Genomic DNA, 21073 nt, shown 5'->3' on the forward strand with positions numbered 1-21073 from the left:
ACTAGCTAAGGTCAAGGGGTTCTAGCCCCCTTTGTGGGTGCACTAGCCTCTTGACCAAGATGGAGTGAAAGTGGGCGAGGCTGTATAATTATACGTATGACATTGTTTGGCAATGGAGGTTCTCCTTATCTCACCTTGACACTGAGCTTCCTGTAGTGTCTCCCCGGGTGAGTGTACCTGTGCAGCCAGTCGAGCACCTCTTTCTGACTCACACTCTCCAGCTCAGTCGCCAGACGCTCCAGGATATCGTAGTCATAGTCACAGAGGAGCACCTCTGTCCAGTTCCTCAGCACCTCATCCTCTAGTGAGATATCAGGCTCTCGCTTCTCCTGGATCAGAGAGTCCACCTGGGAAGTGGAGGGGGGGGGGGGGGGTGAAAATTACCAGAGTAAGATGTAACAAGGACATGCAACCCCAAAATACGCTCTTGCAGTGCTGTGCCCAGAAGAGGTGGCTATACCATCCATCTCACACATTTGCCTCTTACGTACATGTAGTATGTAGGCCTAAAAGGTGGTTAATTTTGTGTCTAGAGGTGGTACCGACCAGTGTGGGCACATCACTGTGTATGTTGAAGGCTGATTGCAAGGGAGACTGTTGCAATCCATCCCACACATGTACATTGTATGTGTGACTACCTGGTCTTGGAACTGCTTGGGTGTCCAGGCGGTGAGCTCACTGTGGAAGTCGTGTACAAACTTGTCCATACACCCACTCGCATAGTCATCACTGTACGGAGAGGGGGAAAAGCACATTAATCATGTATTACTATCATATAAACATGTGACCTCTTTGTTTAAACTTAAAAGCAACCTAGTACTCCAATCAATGCTACAGATGTCTTGTCCCTGAGTGGTCGTGAATGTTGACCACTACGTATAATAGTTATGAACTACATGCACTGAGGGAAGCGGTGCATCTGCCAGAGGAGGGGAAACCCCCACCCACCCACCCACCCACCTGAACTTGGTGGCGTGAGTGACGAGTGTGAGTGAGAGTCCTAACACTCCGTGTGTGTTGTGCTCCTCAATCCTCACCTCGTATCTGCAATGGTGGTGGAGAGAAGTCATACTTGAATGTATGGGTCGGTAGTAAGGGATGCATGCATACAGTGGTGTAGGAAGATATTTTGACAAAGAGGGGGGCTATGACTAGTAATACAGTGCTGAAAATTACACTGAACAAATATACACGTGTATGAACCTCCGGAGCCACCGTGGTTCTTACACCAATAACGTACATGTACAATGTACGTGTTTCCCTTACCCTAACTGTTGCTTGGTTCTCAGCTCGTTGAAGCAAGGCTCATTCATACATTCCTGTACGCAAATTGAGGCAGAGAGTGTAAAGCAACTAAACAATTGCTGGGGTTGCATTGGCAAAATGAGCAAAACATTATATTCCTAGCAATTATCAAGCATGCATTGTTATAAAGCCATTAGCCATTAGCACTGGCAGGTTTCCTGTACTACAATGAAGGTGACTCACAGACAAGAGCTCTAAGATGGCTGCATCTCTCGTGGTTCTTTGGCAGCACTGTGTGGTGGAGTGGGGGGAGGGGGAGGGGGGGTGACTAATATGGGTACTATAGTTTAGTCATAGTGTGGTACCTGGTAGTAGTCAGTGAGGACAGTGCAAGTTGAATTGGTGTTCTTGTTGTCAAGGCGATAACAGACGTTGGTATTAGATGGTAACTGCATTGTACGAGGTTTGATCTGTGTGTGTGTGTGTGTGTGTGTGTGTGTGTGTGTGTGTGTGTGTGTGTGGGGCCCGGGAGGTGTATTAAAAGATGCTGTACGTGTGAGTGTAAATTGTACATAATATGAGTTGATTGGCGGAACAAACAATGAGCTACTATTATGTTGTCAAACAAGCATGTAATAAAGTCATACAGTCTCTCCCGTGTTCAATTTTTATTATTTAACAGTCTTGTAGCTCAGGCATGATTTGGTAAGGGGTCGTCGTTATATAAAACACATACATGTAGCATTAGAATCCCTACGTAGTACCTTAAGGTGACATATTTTCGCGTGTGCTATTTCTGCGAATGAGAGTAAAATCGCAAAAATTAGTACTCGCAAATAAATGGCTGCCCTCTTGTTTAATGTATCCAGATTGACATTTCGCAAAAAATTATACTAGCAAAATGTACAAAACTGTAAAAACGCAAACAAATCTACCTGTGAAAATATGTCACCTTAATTAAGGTATACAGGCAGCTCGTCCTCGGGCTTGTACAGTACATGTATATTGCATTACAAACAACTTGGTCTTACGCTATACATGTACAGTATCTATTACATACATACAGTGTCAGTAATGAATTACATGTACAATTCGGAGTAGCTCACCTTTGCCTGCACATCACTGGGTAGTGGATCATAGTCTATGTGCTCAGTCAAGAAGGTCATCATCGACAACGCCTCCTACACACACAAATGAATTTTAGGTAAGTTGTGGACCGAGTAATGAATATGCGTGTAAGGTTGACAGTGACCACACTGACCTTGGGGGTGATGTTCCCCTGAACAAGAGCCTCCACAAAAAGTTGGCGCTTAAACTGATCCACAAACTCCTGAATTAGGCAACAAATGTATATGTAGTAGAGTACGGAACAAATATACAGTATGGCACAACCACTTAACACGAGGACATTGCCCTCCCTTACCATGAGTGCTGCTAGTGTGAGGTGGTCTAATGCATTGAGCTTCTCCTGTGTTGTCCAGTGGCAGTACTCCAACACCTTCAGGCGATTTATCCTGTCAAATGATACACGTAACTACATTAAGTTTTCGAATCGAAATTTCCACGATATAAAACCCATGTGTACTTCACTCACTTGCAGAGTTTCTTTGGTTTGAGTAGCTGGTTTTTCAGGCTCTTCCTTCTTTGCTCCTGCAAGGGAATGCAAAATAAACGGTAGTAAGATCTGATTTTAGTAACTGGAAACCAACCACGCACCTTGGCTGTCTTAAAGGTTTCCTCATCAGTCGCAAAGTCAGCCAGATATTTGACCAGCTCTTGAAACAGCAGCTGCAAAGGACTATGTCAGTATTGAACTACCCTCATGTGAACAGGTTTAGAATAATCGTACTTGTAGGTGATACAGGTTTACATGTACAATCATGTAGTTGGCCTTCGGGGGCTACAATTAGTGTATCAGTATTAGCTGAGGATATAGCTACATGTACATATGAGTTTGACAGTCTTCAGGCAACTATTAGACTGAAAGGAGTGTCACACTAGACAACCCCACCCTCGTGCCACTCACACCCATCTTGTGGTTGAATCCGTTGATTGTGAGAGCCACTCCAGAGTTGAAGATCTCCAGGGAGTGCTCCAACTGGGCCACTGAGGCATTGTACGCCACTGCTGTCATGTTGCGACCATAGATGTTGAGGAAGATATGCATCAGGTTGGAACTGGGGTCAGGAAGAGATGGTTTCCATAATCTAACAATGACCTAGTGTCTACAGCTGCTACATTGTACATGTAAACACGAAACTAGGTAAATTACGTCAGCATTGTTTTGACCACACACAGCCATAGGAAATACGTGTTGTGTGTACATGTGTGTACTCACTTTTCACTCTGAATAGAGAGAGGAGTCTTGAAGATCAGGCATACCCAGGCTGTGTTGTGTGACAGTGGACATAGGGTTCAGGGTTCAGGGGATCATGCACACACACTCACCTAAAGGGCAATCCTCAACACCTTTCTTGTACCAGAGTTTGTACTTGGGGCACTCTTTGATCACCACAGGATACTGCACACACACAGAGGATACAAAGTAATACAGACGCACGTACTTGTAGCAACACTACTGCTCTGTGTCACTGTGTGGCATTAATGGATAATTAATCTATTTGACCTTCGTGGGTGGGGAGCCAGGGTCTCCGGTTGAGAAGTCAGTGGCAATGAACAAGTTAGGACTAGGCAGGTGCAGGTCTGGATGGAGCTCTAGATCTAGAATACAAGTAGTGAATTAATGCCAAACTAGATAACATATCTTACTTTGCCATTTTGTCTTTCAGTCAGCAGGAATGTCTGCATAAAACGCATACAAACTAGAAGCATATACCAGTGATTTGACTAATTCCCCCCACATGCACTCTCCTCACACCCACATCCATCACTACACCCTCCTCACACCTATGCCACACCCCCTCACCTTCGACACAGTAGCGTGTCCCGAACCACCTCTCCTTAAGCCGACACTGAGCAGTGTAGGTGGGAGACAGTGTGATGATGTTGACTCTGTCAGGTGTGAAGTGGGATAAGACGATGGTGATGATGGCTGGCTCGTACTCATAGAGCAGGTAGTCACCAGTCAGGTAGTGCTCCACTGGATACAACTGTACGAGATGACAGGGACATTATTGACACATCACTTGATTTAGCTCTTCCAGCTTTCTACAATGTACATGTAGATCGAGGACTAAACGCAAGTAACCGTAAATATGATAAGTGAGCTACTGTACATGTAAGCTGCTAGCACATAACCTGACCCGAGATCCCGCTAGAAAATTGCGAAACAAAACCTAAATTTGTGTGCTAAATGATGGCTTCTGGCCCAACACACCTCCATGCTCTCACAGAGAGCCTCCACAAAGTCGATGGGCTCCTGCTCCTCTCTGAAGTCAAATTCATTCTTGGAAATCCCCTGAATCTCACGAAACACCCTGCAAGGCAATAATTGATCAGATACAGTGAATGCACAAGCAGTAATAACTGTTACTGAAACAGTAGTAGTGGAGTACTAGACTGTAGTCATTAGTGCTACGTATTGAACTATCACTACTATCCTGCTACTATAGACAGCGCACACGACACGTACTGTACCTACACACATCATGACATGTACCTTTCCTGTGGGCCAACAACTTCCGTGAGCATCTTTATGTACTGGAACACCAGCGTGATACACTGCACACAGAGAAAACCAAAGTCTGTTATATATACACTTGTGCACGTGCAACAATGCCAGCAGATACATGTACTACTGTACTACTGATATGTAGTCCAGTTGACTTTTGGACCCACTGCCCCACCCTAGCCCTACAGACACCACCACCCTTAAACTTGCATAATAACACCTGACCTTACTCAATGCTTACAAATGTAGGACTCACCAGGAAGATAGATTCCAATCCTTGATCCTGATTGTGTGTGTGTATGCGTCAGTATAATTATATCATAAACTTTGTACGGGAAGTACATTGTGAAAATACCAGTGGAAAGTTGAGTGGTAGGATTTTAGAACTATTGTGTGATCATCACAGTAGAAAACAATACAGTCTATAAAGGGCACACCAACACAGTGGGTGCAACATAGAAGTAGCCTGCTAACACAGGTTGAAATACAGTCATACAGTCTATGCTACACTATGGAGACTTTATAGGGTGTACATGTATGAACCTAGATGTATTACAGGCTTATAATTATGCTACTACGTAGAAAATGATAACAAGTGCCCATCCCAACAGACTCACAGTGAGGGTGATGTCACAGGTGAATAGACTGAAGGCAGTGTTCCACTCGTATCCTGAGCCACTGTTACCAGCCACTAGGGCAGTGGCCAGGTTCCTGTGGGAGGGGCTAGTACTAATCATGTGCAGATTGAGTGTGCGTGATACCTTTTCTTGAGCTCAGCATACACACTTCCCTCTCCCTCGTGTCCTAGCAACCAGGATAAATATTCCACTGGCTTGCTCCTACATTTAAACATTTCGTTAAGAACAGTTAATCAATACGTATAAGTACAACACATGATTTGTCTGTTAGTTAGTTACATGAAGTACGTGTATACGTACATTAGATGTAGTCATCAATGCATTAACACATTGTAAGAATGCTGTATTTGCATTTTATTAGGCAGGGGTATCATCTGCTAGATTGTAGGTGACTAACCCGTAGTGCTCCATCAATGGTGGTAGTGCCCAAGTGAGCCTGAGTTTGTGAGTATCCTTCACCGGGACCACCTTATAGAGACGAGCAAACGTGGCCTCATTAAACACATCCTGGGAAAAGAATTAATTGCTTGAAACTTACAATTGAGTCATTTACGTACCTTATTGTCCGACATCAGAGGTACTTCCAGTCCACTACAGAGTACAATATAAGAGGTACATGTACGTATATACACAATGCAGAATGTTGTTTTAGCAAGCAGGCTATAAAAAAAAACCTACATGTAGCTGAGCTGGTCAGCTAACAGTCATACATACTTGTGAGGGACGGCTGAGAATGATTGCCTAGTCCATTGCTCCAGAGTGTCCAGAGGATCTGAATAAAGATAATAAAATAGATAATGGTTAAAAAATAACGTATTAATTACAATGTACATGCACAACATGTACATGTAAGTACGTAAGGTACGCTAGTCGAACACAGAACAATCCATAGGAGGTACGGTACGTTCATGTACAGCATTAGACTAGTTATTTTATTCATCTATTAGTACAATTACTGTCTACTCACAACAAGACATGATGACCACTGTCATGTAATGAGAAGAGTAGTGTCTCTTATAGTAGGTGTTGAGAGCCTTGTGCAGATCCACTCCATTCTTATGAGGCTGCTTCTTGAGGGAGTCTCTGTTGCCCCACACAAAGTTAGTGAACGAATGTCCGGGTCGAGCAACACTGGCTATGAGGCGCTCCAAACGATCACCGTCGTTCTGTACAGCTGTCTGGAACTCTGTCAGGGGAGGAGTTAACATACATGTAATCTGACAGAAAGGGCATGAACAGTGAACCTGTCTATAATGGTCACCCTTGGGAAGACTAACAGTGGCTGTAATAAAGAGGTGGCCTACTAACACAGGTTGTAACACATGCTATGGAGATTTTGGGGCCCATTAACATGGCTGTATACTAGAGGGTGACCTGCCGTGGTGAGACAAGTGCACTACTGACCATTGTCCACTGCCTCTATCTCTCTGTCCAGACTTTGCTTGAGTAGACTGGGGGACGCAAAGAAATGGGCAAACCTGGAACAGAGGAAAAAACAGCAGTAAGGTAAGAAACACATAATAATTAAATTCCAGCTACAGTATAAGCTACATGTGTACATGTAGCTTATACTGTAGCCTCGTTACTAGGCCGATTTTTCTAGTTACATTACAATAGAGCAATCGACATGTTGACGAGGCTAACTACACTATCCTGATCGTACAGGAGACACACTATACATGAGCTCACATGTCCAAGCCCTCCTGGAAGTACTGAGGGTGAACAGAGAACTGGAACACTGTCTGCACACAAGAGAAAGTTGAAGATAATTATTAAGTTTGACAAACAAATTTTAAACGAGTCTACTGACAACAATTATTACTCATTGTTGGAACTCTTGAGAGCCATATCCTAATCACTCCATGTGACTGAACTACATGTACAAGTGCGTACTTTTTCATAGTCTGTTGAGGCATTGTCGAATCCACCGTGCTTGCTGGTGAAGGCATCAAAAGTGTTCTCCCCGGGATACTTCTCACTGCCCATGAACACCACTGCACAATCAAACACAGCCGTTTAACACAACGGAATACATACGAATGGTCTCACCAAATAAATATATAGTACATGTACATTTTACATTGAAAGGAGCGTGAGTGATAACAGTCGTACATGCAAACATATATAAGCGTCGTGTCCGTGGTTACTCAATCATTTGTCTTCACACCGTGGGGGAGCCAGAGCCGTACACGTACTTCTCAAACATGTACATGTACAGCATGCACAAGCAAATTAATGGATATAAGAACAGTAACACAATGGACTCACTGTGCTCCAGGAGATGAGCAAGGCCTTGCACTTGGGGAGGGTCACAGTAGCTACCAGTCCTGATGCATACTCCACAAGCCGACTGTAAATCCCCCCAAATTAATACATGTTACCTGTATGTACACGTACATAGCAAGCCTACAATATTATTATGTCTCCTGCAATGCCAGCATAGTACAATGCCAGCATAGTGCTAGCTGAGCCACTACGACGCACTATCTGAGTATCTCTACTGTCGAACGTATAAAGGTAAACACAAGATACACAAGGGGAAATCACCCAATTTACAAGCTTACCCTAACTCGTAGGGACTTCCCCTGATCAGCACTCCTCCTCTCAGTCTCCCCACCATCCACACCCTCACCACCCTCACTCTCCTCGTCACTATCGTCCTCGTCCTCGGAGTCTTCATCTGGTTCAGCGTCAGAGTCATGAATCTCTGACTTCTTTCGTTTGGGACCACGAGAGCTTGTCCTGTTGTCCGTTATCAGTAGAGCACGTATGCCATTATCCAAAGTAATTGCTCTAGCTCTATATATAAATGAAAGGGTATCTATGCTTAGAATGTTTTATGCTGTGCAACATACTTATACTCTTTCTTGTCAAACGGTGACTTTTCCACATCTGGTGACTACATCTTCAGAGCTTTAATAAACTGCTGAGACAGTACAGCAGGTTGCCATGCTGCCTGCTTGTTTATTGTGTGTTCCTGTAACGACCTAATTATTGGAGCGGAACACCACAACAACATGTTTCTCTCACTAGCACTGTACTCAACTATCTATGCTGTACTGCACTAGCACTAGCTAGCTAGCTAGCTACAGGTATTAGACACTCCTCATAGAGTAATAGATAGTAGAGCTCGACTTGTAGATCTAGCAATGGCGTTCGCCAGACAGTTGCTGTTACCAAGACACAAACGTGGACTTCAGTTCACATGGACTAGACTCGCCACATCTTCTCCAGCTCTGTTGTGCGTCATGAACGTTTGAACGAGGTACTGCCTCCACTGGAGTGCTTCACAAAGAGACACATTGGACCCTCAGAGCAGGAGACTGGGGAAATGCTCAGGGCCTGTGGAGTAGAGGTATGTTTATCTAAACAGCTACATTAGCTAGTGTGAATAGTGGCTTGTGAATACTCATGAATAATAATTACTGCTGCTGAATAAGTGAAGACACCCTACTATCAATGCACAATGTGCTCACAAACGTCAAGATACATTTATATGCAGCACAATCGCACAGCACGGATGAAAATTGAGCTGCTATTTAAGGATAAGCCATGTTTTATAATAATAATATATAATAATCGATGCTTTACAGTATGACTTTACATTTACACAAGGTGAATAGATTGTTGTGCGCCAGAAATTAAACATACTGACAGGAAGTTCCTAGAAGGAACACCTGACTAAATCTACATAAAATGTATACATAATTATACAGTTATACAGAGCAACAGGGACAGACTAGGTGATAAGTGCAAATTATTGATTGATCAAAGCGTTCTAGAAAACTGTCCCAGAAATGTTTGTAGAGTTGATTCTTGATAGTTGACATCGAGTGAGAGAGATCTATAAAAGGGAGGGCGTTCCAGAGTCTGACCAATCTTTTGAAGTAAAAGTGTCTTGTTGTGTTTGAGCGATGATGACCTTTATGAACTAGCTTGTGATTAGACGATAGTCTTGTGTTGCTGGTAGAGAATGATATAAACTCAGTAATGTCGAAGTTGTCTACTGGTTTTTGGAGACACCTGACGGCGAATATGACATCTTGCAACTCTAGCCAGTTCATTAGTGGCAAAAGGTCCAGTTTAATGAGGCGACTTTTGTAGTCGAGACTATCAGATCTACATGTAAGGTTCAGAATAAACTTTGAAGATCTTCTCTGGATTTGTTCCACTTTTGTGATGGCCTTGTGTGTCTGTGGTCTCCACAGTTGCGAACAAAATGTTAAATTAGATCTAACAAGCATAGTATAAAGTGTTCTTTTTGTGTGGAGATCATGAGAGCATTGAGTGTTTCTTTTAATAAGGTACAAACAGCTGTAGGCCTTCGAACATAGGTTGTTGATATGTTGGTCCCAGGAGAGACTATTCTGGATGGTCACTCCCAGGTCTTTGTGAGAGTCTCTTGTTAAGATTAGCTTTGAGTCCAAATTGTATAGCGAGTCATGAATGATTTTACCAAAGTGGAGGTAGACACATTTGTCTAAATTGAGTGATAAGTTCCAGTCCTTGCACCATGTGACAAGATGGTCTAGATCAAATTGCAGGTCTGCTTGGTCTTCTGCATTGGCTATTCGCTTCACTAGTTTAGTGTCATCTGCATAGATATATATGGACGAATCTTTCCTCCTCCTCCACAGTCAATGGATGAGCTGATTTCCAAGACAGTACTGAAGAATATCAGACTCAACCGACCTCTCAAGCTGGACACACCACTATGTGAGTATAATTATGTCCCTTACCGATCATTATAGTCACCATGGTGATGCTAAGTGTATCCTTAGTGATGGTCCAAATTTGCTATAATTATTATGTTGCTAGAAATCAGTGTAATAATATTTCTGTGTTTGTGGGTTTCATTTTGCTTTTTGTGTAATTATTATTTTAATGTTAATGTCACAATTTAGGAATGATCTTTACTGTCTTCCTGTGTGGGTGACATGTATATGGATATTATATAACAATTCAGATGTGCTACTAGATGGGCGTGGCCCGCCTCCAATAAGGGAGCCGTGCTGCAGCCCTATCTAGCATTCGTTCTGCTGCATCGCGTACTAACTATGATATTAGCCGTGCCTATAACCACAGAGCTCAGCTTGCTGCAGAGAAGGGGAGGGGCTGGGAAGCCAACAGAAATGCATTACGTAAGGGATATACAATCTGATTGGTGCACATGCATTCCTAAATGCAGACTGCTTACGTAATGCAAGCAGTCTGAATCTGATTGGTGCTGCATGTTTTTCTGCAGCAGAACGAATGCTAGATAGGGCTGCAACCTGTCTCCCTTTTTGAAGGGGGGCCACGCCCATCTAATGTGCTACATGTATAATTATAACATCAATGTGCACACATTTCGTTTTATAGTACGTCTAGTAGGGGGGGGGGGAGCTTCCCTCACAACATCCTCAGTTTCCGTTATAACATCATTAATCAAACTGTATCATACGTACATACATGCAAGCATTTAAATTATTCTCATCCAACTACTAACTACATGTAAGCAATCAATTTCATGAGCAAGGCCAAAATCCTAAATGAAACTGGGTCACTACATAATACATGTAGTAGATTGTACAAGCGTTGTATTACTCCCTCCGCCCACACACACACACTCAGCTGAGCTAGAGCTTCACAAACGAGTGGAGAACTTGGCCTCCAAGAACACTCTTTACCAGTCGTACATTGGCCTCGGTTACATGACGCCATCATGCCGGCAGTCATCAAGAGAAACATACTAGAGAACCCTGGATGGTGAGTTTGTCATACAGTTTATCACAGTGTAAAGTGCTCCTTTGCCAATTATTCAACTGTTTCTCTTTGTGATATTTCTTCTGAGCGGTGTCAGCACCAATACACTCTTAACCCCACCCCCACTCCACACACATCACCCACCAGGATCACACAGTACACACCCTACCAACCCGAGATGTCCCAGGGTCGACTGGAGAGTCTAATGAACTATCAGACACTAATCAGTGACCTCACAGGACTGGACATTGCCAATGCCTCACTTTTGGATGAGGCCTCAGCTGCCGCAGAAGCAATGGCTCTCTGTCACAGGTCAGGCAGATATATACCTATGTACCCTTCGTAGGTTTAGGTGTACCGTTACTTGGTTCATTGATGTGCCATGCACCACTAACGAGAAAGACCAACTGCGCAATGCAAGTATCCAGGTCCCAAATAAACAGTCTGTGTCCAAAAGCAACCATTAGCGCAAACGCCCAGTTGGCAAAACAGCCAAACTTTGTTCCCAGGCACTGTATATATATTATTTTTATGACAATAAGATGTTGAAACCTACAAACGTCATGCACTCAATACCTGCGAAGAGCCTTTTATAGAACCGATAGATTGTACACTCTTGCCAAGCTTGCTTTAATTCAGTGACCATTCTGTTAACTTTCTCTGAACCTCCCTCTCCCCCCCCCCCCCCCCCCCAACACACACACAGACAGTGCAAATAAACAGAGACTCCGCTGTTCCTGGTGGATAGTCGCTGTCATCCTCAGTCCATCTCCTTGGTGAGCACCATACCATACCATCTCATCTCGGAGTGGAGTCTGACTTCAGGGACTTTGACTTCTCATCTGGACAGGTTTGTGTGCTAGTGCATATACACTGAACCTGAAAGATGAGAGCTGAACTCGTGCTCTCACTTGAGCGCCTACACATCGAGTTATTACACTATTTCCCCATCTAGTACTGGTTGGTTACTCATTGTATCCTTATACTCATTGTATCCATGAATTTGATAGGCTTTACATGTGTCATCAACCGGTTGGTCCCTAAATTGTACATCGTATATATATGTAGCTACATATAATTATATATCCAATAATATATACTGCATTGAGTAATTAATAATTAAGTGTCATTATAGTGTTGAGCGAAGTTGTTATTTTTCAGTTCTGTGGTTCAGTTACTTGTACGTACTGTATATACATGTAGCTATATGCTGCTTATTGCTAAACTCAACTGTTCATTATTTTCACCCTTAGTCAGCTTGTCTACTTACGTACTAGCCTCCTTCATAGAAAAGAAGGCCTACTATCGACTGCTTGTGCATGCGCAAAATTATTGGATATTTTTTGCCATAAAATTTTCTGAATTCATCAGAGAAAATATCCTAAAAGTCATACACAGAGCTAGCTAGCTAGAGACAGAGCTGTGTAGGTTTGTTGTACAGCTATTTTCTTCTGATAGAATCAGTAGGAGTAGTATAGTAGACTTTCACCAAAGTTAGTGTTAATTGAGCGTGGCCTGTCCATATAGGCTCTTGTCAGCTTTCACTCCGTTCAGACGATCGTCATCCACACGCTGTGAGTCTTTTGTTAACATAGCAGGCTAAGGGTAGCTATCAGAGAATGCTATCCGATGGGCTAGAAACCTTCAATCGAACTTTCTATCTACTTCCTTCAATCCACTTCCGTTCGTTGTGATGTCATTTTACTGAGCATATACAATGTTATCCAAAGCCCCCGGATACCGGGGGGATATTAGCGCATGCGCAAGCAGTCGATACCAGGCCCACTTCCCTGAGTGAAGTGCGGTCTGGGATCGAGGCTACTTACGTACATGTGGGATTTTGTGTTTCTGGTAAGGCATTTTTGTAGGTAAAGGACACTTGAGCAGCTTTTAGCTTTTTAGCCTAAACGACATAGGATAATTTTATGTCCATAAATTGTATTGTACTGCTTAAATGTACTGCTTAAATGTTCCTAGTTCATTATACCTCGCTTGCGCATGCGCAAGCGAGGTATATGGTAGTGTGTTTGTGTCTGTGTGTCTGTGTGTCTGTGTGTCTGTGTGTCTGTGTGTCTGTGTAGACTGCCACAGCTGCTCAAGGATCAATGAAGTGCAAGTAAGAGTTTCTATAGGCTTTTAGTCATGTTTTCTTGGAGTTTAATTCGTGGATTTGCAAAATAATGCTTCGTTCTTGAGTTATGCCTAGTTTTGCTTACTTGGAATGCCATTGCAGCCTTTTCAGAAGGTCAACTTATTGGGGCGAGCGAAGCGAGTCCCTTACTCCCTTACCTAGTGTGCAACGTTGAGATTTTATCTGTGTGTCTGTCATGGACCGGCACGGTATTCGTTGTTTTTTTACTCGTGACCCTTTACCAATTTTTAATGTGCATAGGCATAACTGGCTAGCTACACTAAGCTCTGACAAGACACAGACTCTTGAAGCCACAGGTAAGACACGTACACAGACACTCTTGAGGCCACAGGCACACCTGCAGTAAAAACTTATGTTGTCTTAGTAATAATAAACCTTGCTTGGTATTAACACAAGATCATAAGGGAAACTACTTTTGCATTTCTTAACTTCATAACATTAATTTGACCAATCCTTATCCATGGCCGGCCAGCCAATCAGCTCAGCTATAGTCTCAGAGTCACTAAATAGAGCGGTGGAGCTAACTGGTGAAGGAAGTGCATCAAATACGGTGAACTTAGACAACCCTTATCATTTATAGAATTTAAACACTTACGCTCGCCCCATGACACCTTGTGTCACTCTATGTTTAGCCAGGTGTCCTTTGCAGATGGTCAGTTCAAAGATTCATTGTTGCATGTCTATATACATGTAATACCCTACATACTAAAGTTGTTGTGGTTATTAATGAAACAGTAGATCATACATTCCTAGCATAAGGTCAACTGGTATATGATTTCGTTATAACTGTCATGTGTTCTTTTGCAGGTGGTCATGCAGTTCAAAGATTCATTGTTACGCTTGCATTTTTTCTTATACACACTAAGCTGTTGAGGGTATTAATGATCGATTTAACTACTAGCTAGCCTCGATTCCTGGTCGCATTAAAATATGGCCTGGTACCTATTGCATGGGTGATAGTGAGCATATGCTTCAAATTACCCAGAATATGGTCGTACTATGAACGTAAACCTTAGTAAAATAATTATACCGGAAATTAGTCCGTTTACTAAGAATATGTTCCGTAATATTTTATCTCTCCATGACTGAGTTCGGTGAAGCTGTGGCTTATGCCATCTATTGCGTTGGTCTTATTCACCGTCTAGAAGGCTTGAACACTAGTTTGAAGACAGAAGAGGCTCTTATCTACGTCTACAATGGTCCTATAGCCGGGTTGTCTTCGCAAGTAGCAGTTAAGAGGCACCGAACACTCCACATAGCCTATACAGATCCAAGGTAAGACATCCTGACCATACAAACGTCATAGAGGTAGATGAGAGCCTCTTCTGGCTTCAGACTATGGAACAACACAATAGAAAGCTAAGCTGATGTACATATAGATAGAAAATAGATGAAAGAAAGAAAAAAGGGGATTCCCCAGACTTTTGGAGAATAAACTAACGCATGCGCACTATCACTATATACCAGGCCGTATTTTAATGTGGCCTGGAATCGAGGCTAGCTACTAGCATACATGCACCCATCATGCACAGTTAAAAAATCTTTGTCTTTGTCCTTTGTCCGCTTGCCTTTGGGTTAAGTGGTCAGTGAAAGTTAATGGTTAACCAAGTTTGTCGCAGTAGTTTTATTTGCACGTATACTTTGTTCATGAGCTCAAAAGTTCCATACATGACCTCTAGGATAATACCATGGAATACTTGTATACACAATGAAGTACAGCATGCAGTATACATATTAAGGGCTTCTGTAGTGCATTCATGCCATGTGATCATCTGCATTGTGTAAATCTTTTTCACTATACATAATGCTTAATGCTGAGTTAGCATCACATGCATGTCTGGAGTGCCAGTGTATGCCATAATTGTCTTAATCAGAATTACACCATGTTGTGCGCAAATAATTACATGTCGAGGGTAAAATAAAAATGTAACATGCATATACTAGAATATTTTGCCAGTGAAAAACTCTTGTGAGTCGGCTTGTCCATGGAGTATGCATCAGGACTGGTAGCTTCTGGCAGGATCTTGTGTCATTTTTGCGAAGTGATCAACGTGAAATTTGACCCCCCTGCAAAATAACTAAAAATATGACTCCATGTGACCCTATACTCAGCGTAAGCGAGTACATACATGCATGTATATATATAGACACACACACAAACACAATTGTATACAATTGTGTTTGTGTGTGTGTCTGTATGTAGCTATAGATTTGTAGCTGCATCCTCAATGAGCAAGTATATAATACATATATATAGCTCCATATGCGTGTATATAGGCTTCTACATAATTAATAATTATATACATGTAGTCACGTTTTCTTGGATTTCACAATTATTTGGGGATTCGCTATGCTTTGAAGGCCATTGCAGTCTCTTCAGACTCGTGCCTAGCAAATTTGTTAATGTAACTTGCACTATATAGTATGTATACATTGTTAGTAGCTATAAGCAGGGTGAGGATGTTATAGAGCTTTAAAGCAACACTGTTTCATGAGAATGTATAGCAGCCATAATCATATATATGGACTTTGAACTTTATAACATTTCCCACCATTCCGCATGCAAACTATGTATATTGATAGCTTCATGTTTGCACATTTTCATCAACTTGAAGGCATCAGTATAGGTACTTTCATTATTATTATTACAAAGAACAATTACAATGTCCATATTCATAACACATATAATCACATGACCACATTCATCTGCATGGGTTACTTTTCTATAACAATAATATTATTGTTGCAACTATAGCTATACACTTGTTCATGTATATGGATGCTAAATATTACAGTATTCCTTTAGTGCAAGATAAGAAAAGAATGCAAGAAAATCCCATTGGCAAGTCATTTGATGTTGTGGTGACTGGAATTAGATGCAGTTAACATCAGATGGGGCCACTTCCTGTTTAGCAGCATCATTGTGGTCAAATACAAGGCCAGGTATAAGGGATCATGTGTTGCACATAATGTGCATAATACAATTATTGTGCACTATAGCTACTGCTAGCTCTATCACAAGCATAAACATATTCAGTTGTCAGCTGCAAAGTCTTACCCTCCCTTCCCACCCTTATATATAACATGGTTTGAATTATTAATGCTTATTTCGTATTTACCATACTTCTCCGCCTTCGGGCGTGATCGCTGTCGGGGCATTGTACCACTCTCTCACACTTACGGGAGCTTAAACATTCACTCCCCCAGATTATAGTATAGGTAATTACTAAGCATATAATAAAATTATAATGAATGTGGTATGGCCAAGCGGCCTAGCAGATGACGTGGCCAAGCGGCCAAAGCAATCATCGGCAATCATCGGCATAAGGCTTTAAAAAGCTGCTGTTCAGGCATGCAGTGGTATAAATGTTGGCACAGTGAGGGAGTGGCCCCGCAGTTTACCAAACCCCCCCTTTTTTTCCCCTCGAGGAAATGGGGGGATATTACCACACCATTGGAATGTTAATGTGTACATATAATTATATAGATGTAATGTTACTGTATACTGTAGGCGAAACCAGTGGAGTATAGGTGCATGGTATACACAAAAAGGTAGGAATCAATTCCTGAAACATTTTTATGCGTGTGTGTGTGTTGTGTGCAGATAACAAACAAGACATAAAAATAGCTAAAATTGACAACGTGCATATAACTCACACATACTCTATAATCTATGACCAGAAATATGAATGTACTCTTCCTCCAATATACACTCCACATGGGACAGTTATAAGTAGCAGTGGTGGGAACATAACTCCCACGCACCCAACTAATCCTCCCACAAATATATAAAAACCTTTTAAAAAATCATTGTCAGGTAAACTCTTCCTTGCAATTGGTTCACTACAATTCAAAACACTAATACAGGCAGATTTGAGTGCATCCAATGATTTTCGTTCATCAATTATTTCAGAGTGTCTGGAATTTACTTCCTTACGAGCAACTGGAAAAAATGCAACTTTGTGTACAACGTCTTGAGGTACATTGTTTGAAGCTAATTTCGTAGAAATATGAGACTTCCAAATCTTAACTTCCTTTTCTAACTCTTCCTTCATTCTCTGAGAATCGAAGCCTGCCCAATGGGGTTTTGTCGGAAGTAAGTCAACACATGTCAAAGCAATGATGCAGTGGTTCCAAACACTTTCGTTAAAGTAACTTGACACATTCTTTAATGCCTGCTCATGAGAGAGTCCAAATCGAGAATCCATAATATTGATACAAAGAATTAGCACACTTGGTTTCGGGCACTTAAGAAGATCAGCTTCAGATGCTTCACGTATGCACTTAGTTTCCCAAAACACTACATCATAGCCTCCCAGAGTAGATTTGGTACGTGTCAGCCCTCCAACATGTGCAATGGCATGATCAACTTTGCTTGCTGATCCGGTAATGCGATTGATGAAAGCAGTTTTTCCACATCCACCAATCCCAGTCACCACAATATTGAATTCCTTGGGTACAACACGGTTTTCTTTTGTCCATTTCCTATCTTGCAATAAAGGATTATTGTCAGTCTCCATGAGGCTCAGCTTCTGTATAATTATTGCTAGTTGCAACACTGTAATGATTGATAAAGGAACCCAGGTGTGGTCATGTGAATAATTATATGAAGCACAAAAATAGACTACCTATATATAGTTCTTACAAAGATATTCATGCATTGACAACAATACAAGTACATGCACAGCTCGCATGATCATATGGAGCCCTTACTTAAAAAGTCAGCAAAACCGCAAGTACATGTACCTATTATTGTATAGCTATACTGTTACCATAGGCAGATATTGGCACAGTGTTTCCTTTGATCTCAGAGGTCAAAATGCAACAAGTACCCAGAGATGGCTTGCATTCACAATTGGAACCCTTATATACTAAAAAAGGTTACCAAGCTTGAAAGCAACTACATGTGCGTATAGCTATTGTTACTAGCAATAAAACCATGCAGACTGTGATCAACGTGCAGTATAATAGAGGAGCAGGAAGAAGCTAATTACAATGGACAAGAGTATATACATGTATATGTAACACAGGCTATCTGGCCTGCTATTTAGCTAGATTACTTTCACCGGCATGTGTCAGTCACATGACACCATTACATAATACAAAAATTAAATGAATAAGATTACATAGAATAACATAACTAGAATAGGCTATCATCACATATAAGAAGAGAAGAGTGTCGATACCTCTACACAAAAACCGTGCACAAAGTAACATGCATGATTCGCACGTGATGAAGTATTGTAAACTTACTAGTAATCTCCTATAGTAAATGTTAACTTAGGGGTGTAGTAATTGAACAATGATTCTAGCTAGTTGTTCGCGTTCAACGTTCAGAGCTGCTCACTGCACACTGCATGATAGGAGACGATTTCTTCACAAGAATCATCTAAATAGAGACAATAGTCAGGTTGATCCTCTTCACTTGCATTCTTTACTCACTGTTACAAATTCTGTGCGTTGCCGCAAACATCATCAATTGCGAGTTGCTCACGTGCAATTGACAGGATATGATCGATGTCACGTTACTTTGTGCTTGTGTAGAGGTATCGGTATAGTTTCAATATACTCTTGGTATTATGATACCATGCATGCAATCTATGGTAACACGGTTTTCTTTTATCCGTTCCCTATCTTAATGATATTGTCAGTATCCCAAGAGGATCAGCTTGTGTATAGCTAATTAATATTGCAACACTATAATTAATGTCTTATATAGACAAAGGAACTCAGGTGTGCATGGTCATGTGAATAATTATATGAAGCACATAAATAGGCCACCTATATATAGTTCTTACAAAGATAGTCATGCATTGACAACAATAATTATACTATTATGTGTACACACAGCTCGCATGATCACATGGCTTGCATTCACAATGGGAGCTATACAGCCCTTACTAAAAAGGTCAGCAAAAGAAACTGACCGTCACGTATATAGCTACTATAACCATGGCAATGAAACCATACAGACAGTGATCAGCGTGCAGTAATATATAGAGGGTGTCAACGAGCAGGAATTAAAGAGCTAATTATACAATGGACAGTATTATCTATGCAATCTATATAATTATGCATGGCGTAACACAGTTTTCTTTTGTCCATTCCTTATCGTGCAATAAAGGATTATTACCGTCAGTATCTATACAAGAGGCTCAGCTTCTGTATAATCACTGCTATAGTTGCAACACTATAATTATTATCTTATATAAAGGAACCCAGGTGTGGTCATGTGAATAATTATATAAAGCACAAAAATAGCTATATTATTATACAGTTTTTACATGCATTGACAATGTGGAAAAGCTAAACTTTGATTGTTTCAGAGGTCAGTGAAGAGGTAATCGAATCATGATTATTATACAACAAAACAGCATACTTATAACTAACAACAAAAGTATGCACAGTCAGCAAAAGAACAATCTAGAATAGGTAAGAATAGGTATATACAGTCAGCAAAGAATAATCTAGTTCCAAACCACAAACCACAAACGAATAGTGTTTAGTTTCAAACAACAACCCACGAAACCACTGTTACACAGCCCCTCTCGAAAAAAGAAATCCGACCCGGATTCAACTTAAAATTCCATGTGAGACATAGGGTATCAAACGATCAGAGGCCGCACGATTTCGTAGAGGATATCAATGTGCGGGTGGGTTTGAGAGTGCTGCATCAGGTAGAGTGGGGTCAGGTATATAGGGACATCATCAAGCGGATGATAGAGTGTCAGGTGCATTCCTGGAGCCCCGTATTCTATCACAACCTGGCATACCTCCTGCCCCTATCCCCCCCACCACCCCGCTCAATACTCAGGGCTGTAGACTCCCCCCACTAGCAACTGTTCTCCAGACATCAATCCCCACCCTCAAACACGTGCCCAAGGGTGCTCGTGACAGATGGGCTCGAGTGTTGAAAGAGTTAGACTGTATATCTCTACCATTTGCAACTCCCAAGATAACCCCTCTCACTGGACAACCTTATTTTTGCTCGCCAAATGTGTTCTTGTTGGCCCTGCCTCTGGCCACCGTCTTCGCTGGAGAGACATCTTAAAGCTTGTCAATTCGCGTATCACCCGCTGGTTGGATGGGGACCAGAAAACCCTATGGCAGGAAGCATCTCTCCCTCCAAACGGCACTAACACAACAGGTCAAGAACGCAACGTAAGACGTGCCAAATCGATGGCCCAAGATGGTTTATACAGCAAGTCAATCCAAGCCCTCACCTCCACCGACCTGGCCAATCCATCCGACACAATCCTCGATGAGATGAAGTCTAAACACCCTCCTGCATCTGCACCACCTGATCGACCTCCGCCTTCAGCGACCATCTCGGAATCCACTGTCCTCAAATGCTTCCCTAAAGGCTCAGCCCCTGGCCTCCTACCCAGTCACCTACGGGAAGCTGTGTGCTGCCCCTCCCCTGATCGAGCTAATCAACTACTCTCAGCCTTAACCCAATTTGTCAACCTTTCAGTGATATACTCCTGTTCAAACCTATTGATAACCAAACTGATGTAAAATACCTCCAACAGGATATCAATAGAATCGTGACCTGGATCAGTGAGCAAGGTCTCAGCCCCAATCACTCCAAAACCCAGCTCCTTCCAATCACAAGATGTAGAAATCAACGTAACTGTTAATGGCCACCCAATTTCCCCCAGC

The 21073-nt window shown here is 42.0% G+C and overlaps 2 protein-coding genes across 2 annotated transcripts in view; one reads left to right on the top strand and one right to left on the bottom strand.

The window, feature by feature from the left end:
- LOC135335357 (nardilysin-like) overlaps positions 1–21073 on the bottom strand; it is an 81420-nt gene that overhangs the window by 1333 nt on the left and 59014 nt on the right. The window contains 15 exon segments of the mRNA XM_064530825.1: positions 135–347; positions 639–729; positions 961–1044; positions 1267–1319; positions 1489–1536; positions 1611–1715; positions 2352–2426; positions 2507–2575; positions 2669–2759; positions 2840–2895; positions 2962–3033; positions 3272–3422; positions 3584–3632; positions 3694–3766; positions 3872–3966. Of these exon segments, the coding sequence (XP_064386895.1) occupies positions 135–347; positions 639–729; positions 961–1044; positions 1267–1319; positions 1489–1536; positions 1611–1715; positions 2352–2426; positions 2507–2575; positions 2669–2759; positions 2840–2895; positions 2962–3033; positions 3272–3422; positions 3584–3632; positions 3694–3766; positions 3872–3966 (1325 nt within the window).
- LOC135335365 (glycine dehydrogenase (decarboxylating), mitochondrial-like) overlaps positions 8728–21073 on the top strand; it is a 28490-nt gene continuing 16144 nt past the window's right edge. The window contains exons 1-4 of the mRNA XM_064530836.1: positions 8728–8869; positions 10152–10230; positions 11128–11262; positions 11407–11571. Of these exons, the coding sequence (XP_064386906.1) occupies positions 11219–11262; positions 11407–11571 (209 nt within the window). The 5' untranslated portion in view covers positions 8728–8869; positions 10152–10230; positions 11128–11218. The remainder of the gene's footprint in view (positions 8870–10151; positions 10231–11127; positions 11263–11406; positions 11572–21073) is intronic.

The sequence above is a fragment of the Halichondria panicea genome, chromosome 4, assembly GCF_963675165.1.
Source record: "Halichondria panicea chromosome 4, odHalPani1.1, whole genome shotgun sequence".
Lineage (NCBI taxonomy): Eukaryota > Metazoa > Porifera > Demospongiae > Suberitida > Halichondriidae > Halichondria > Halichondria panicea.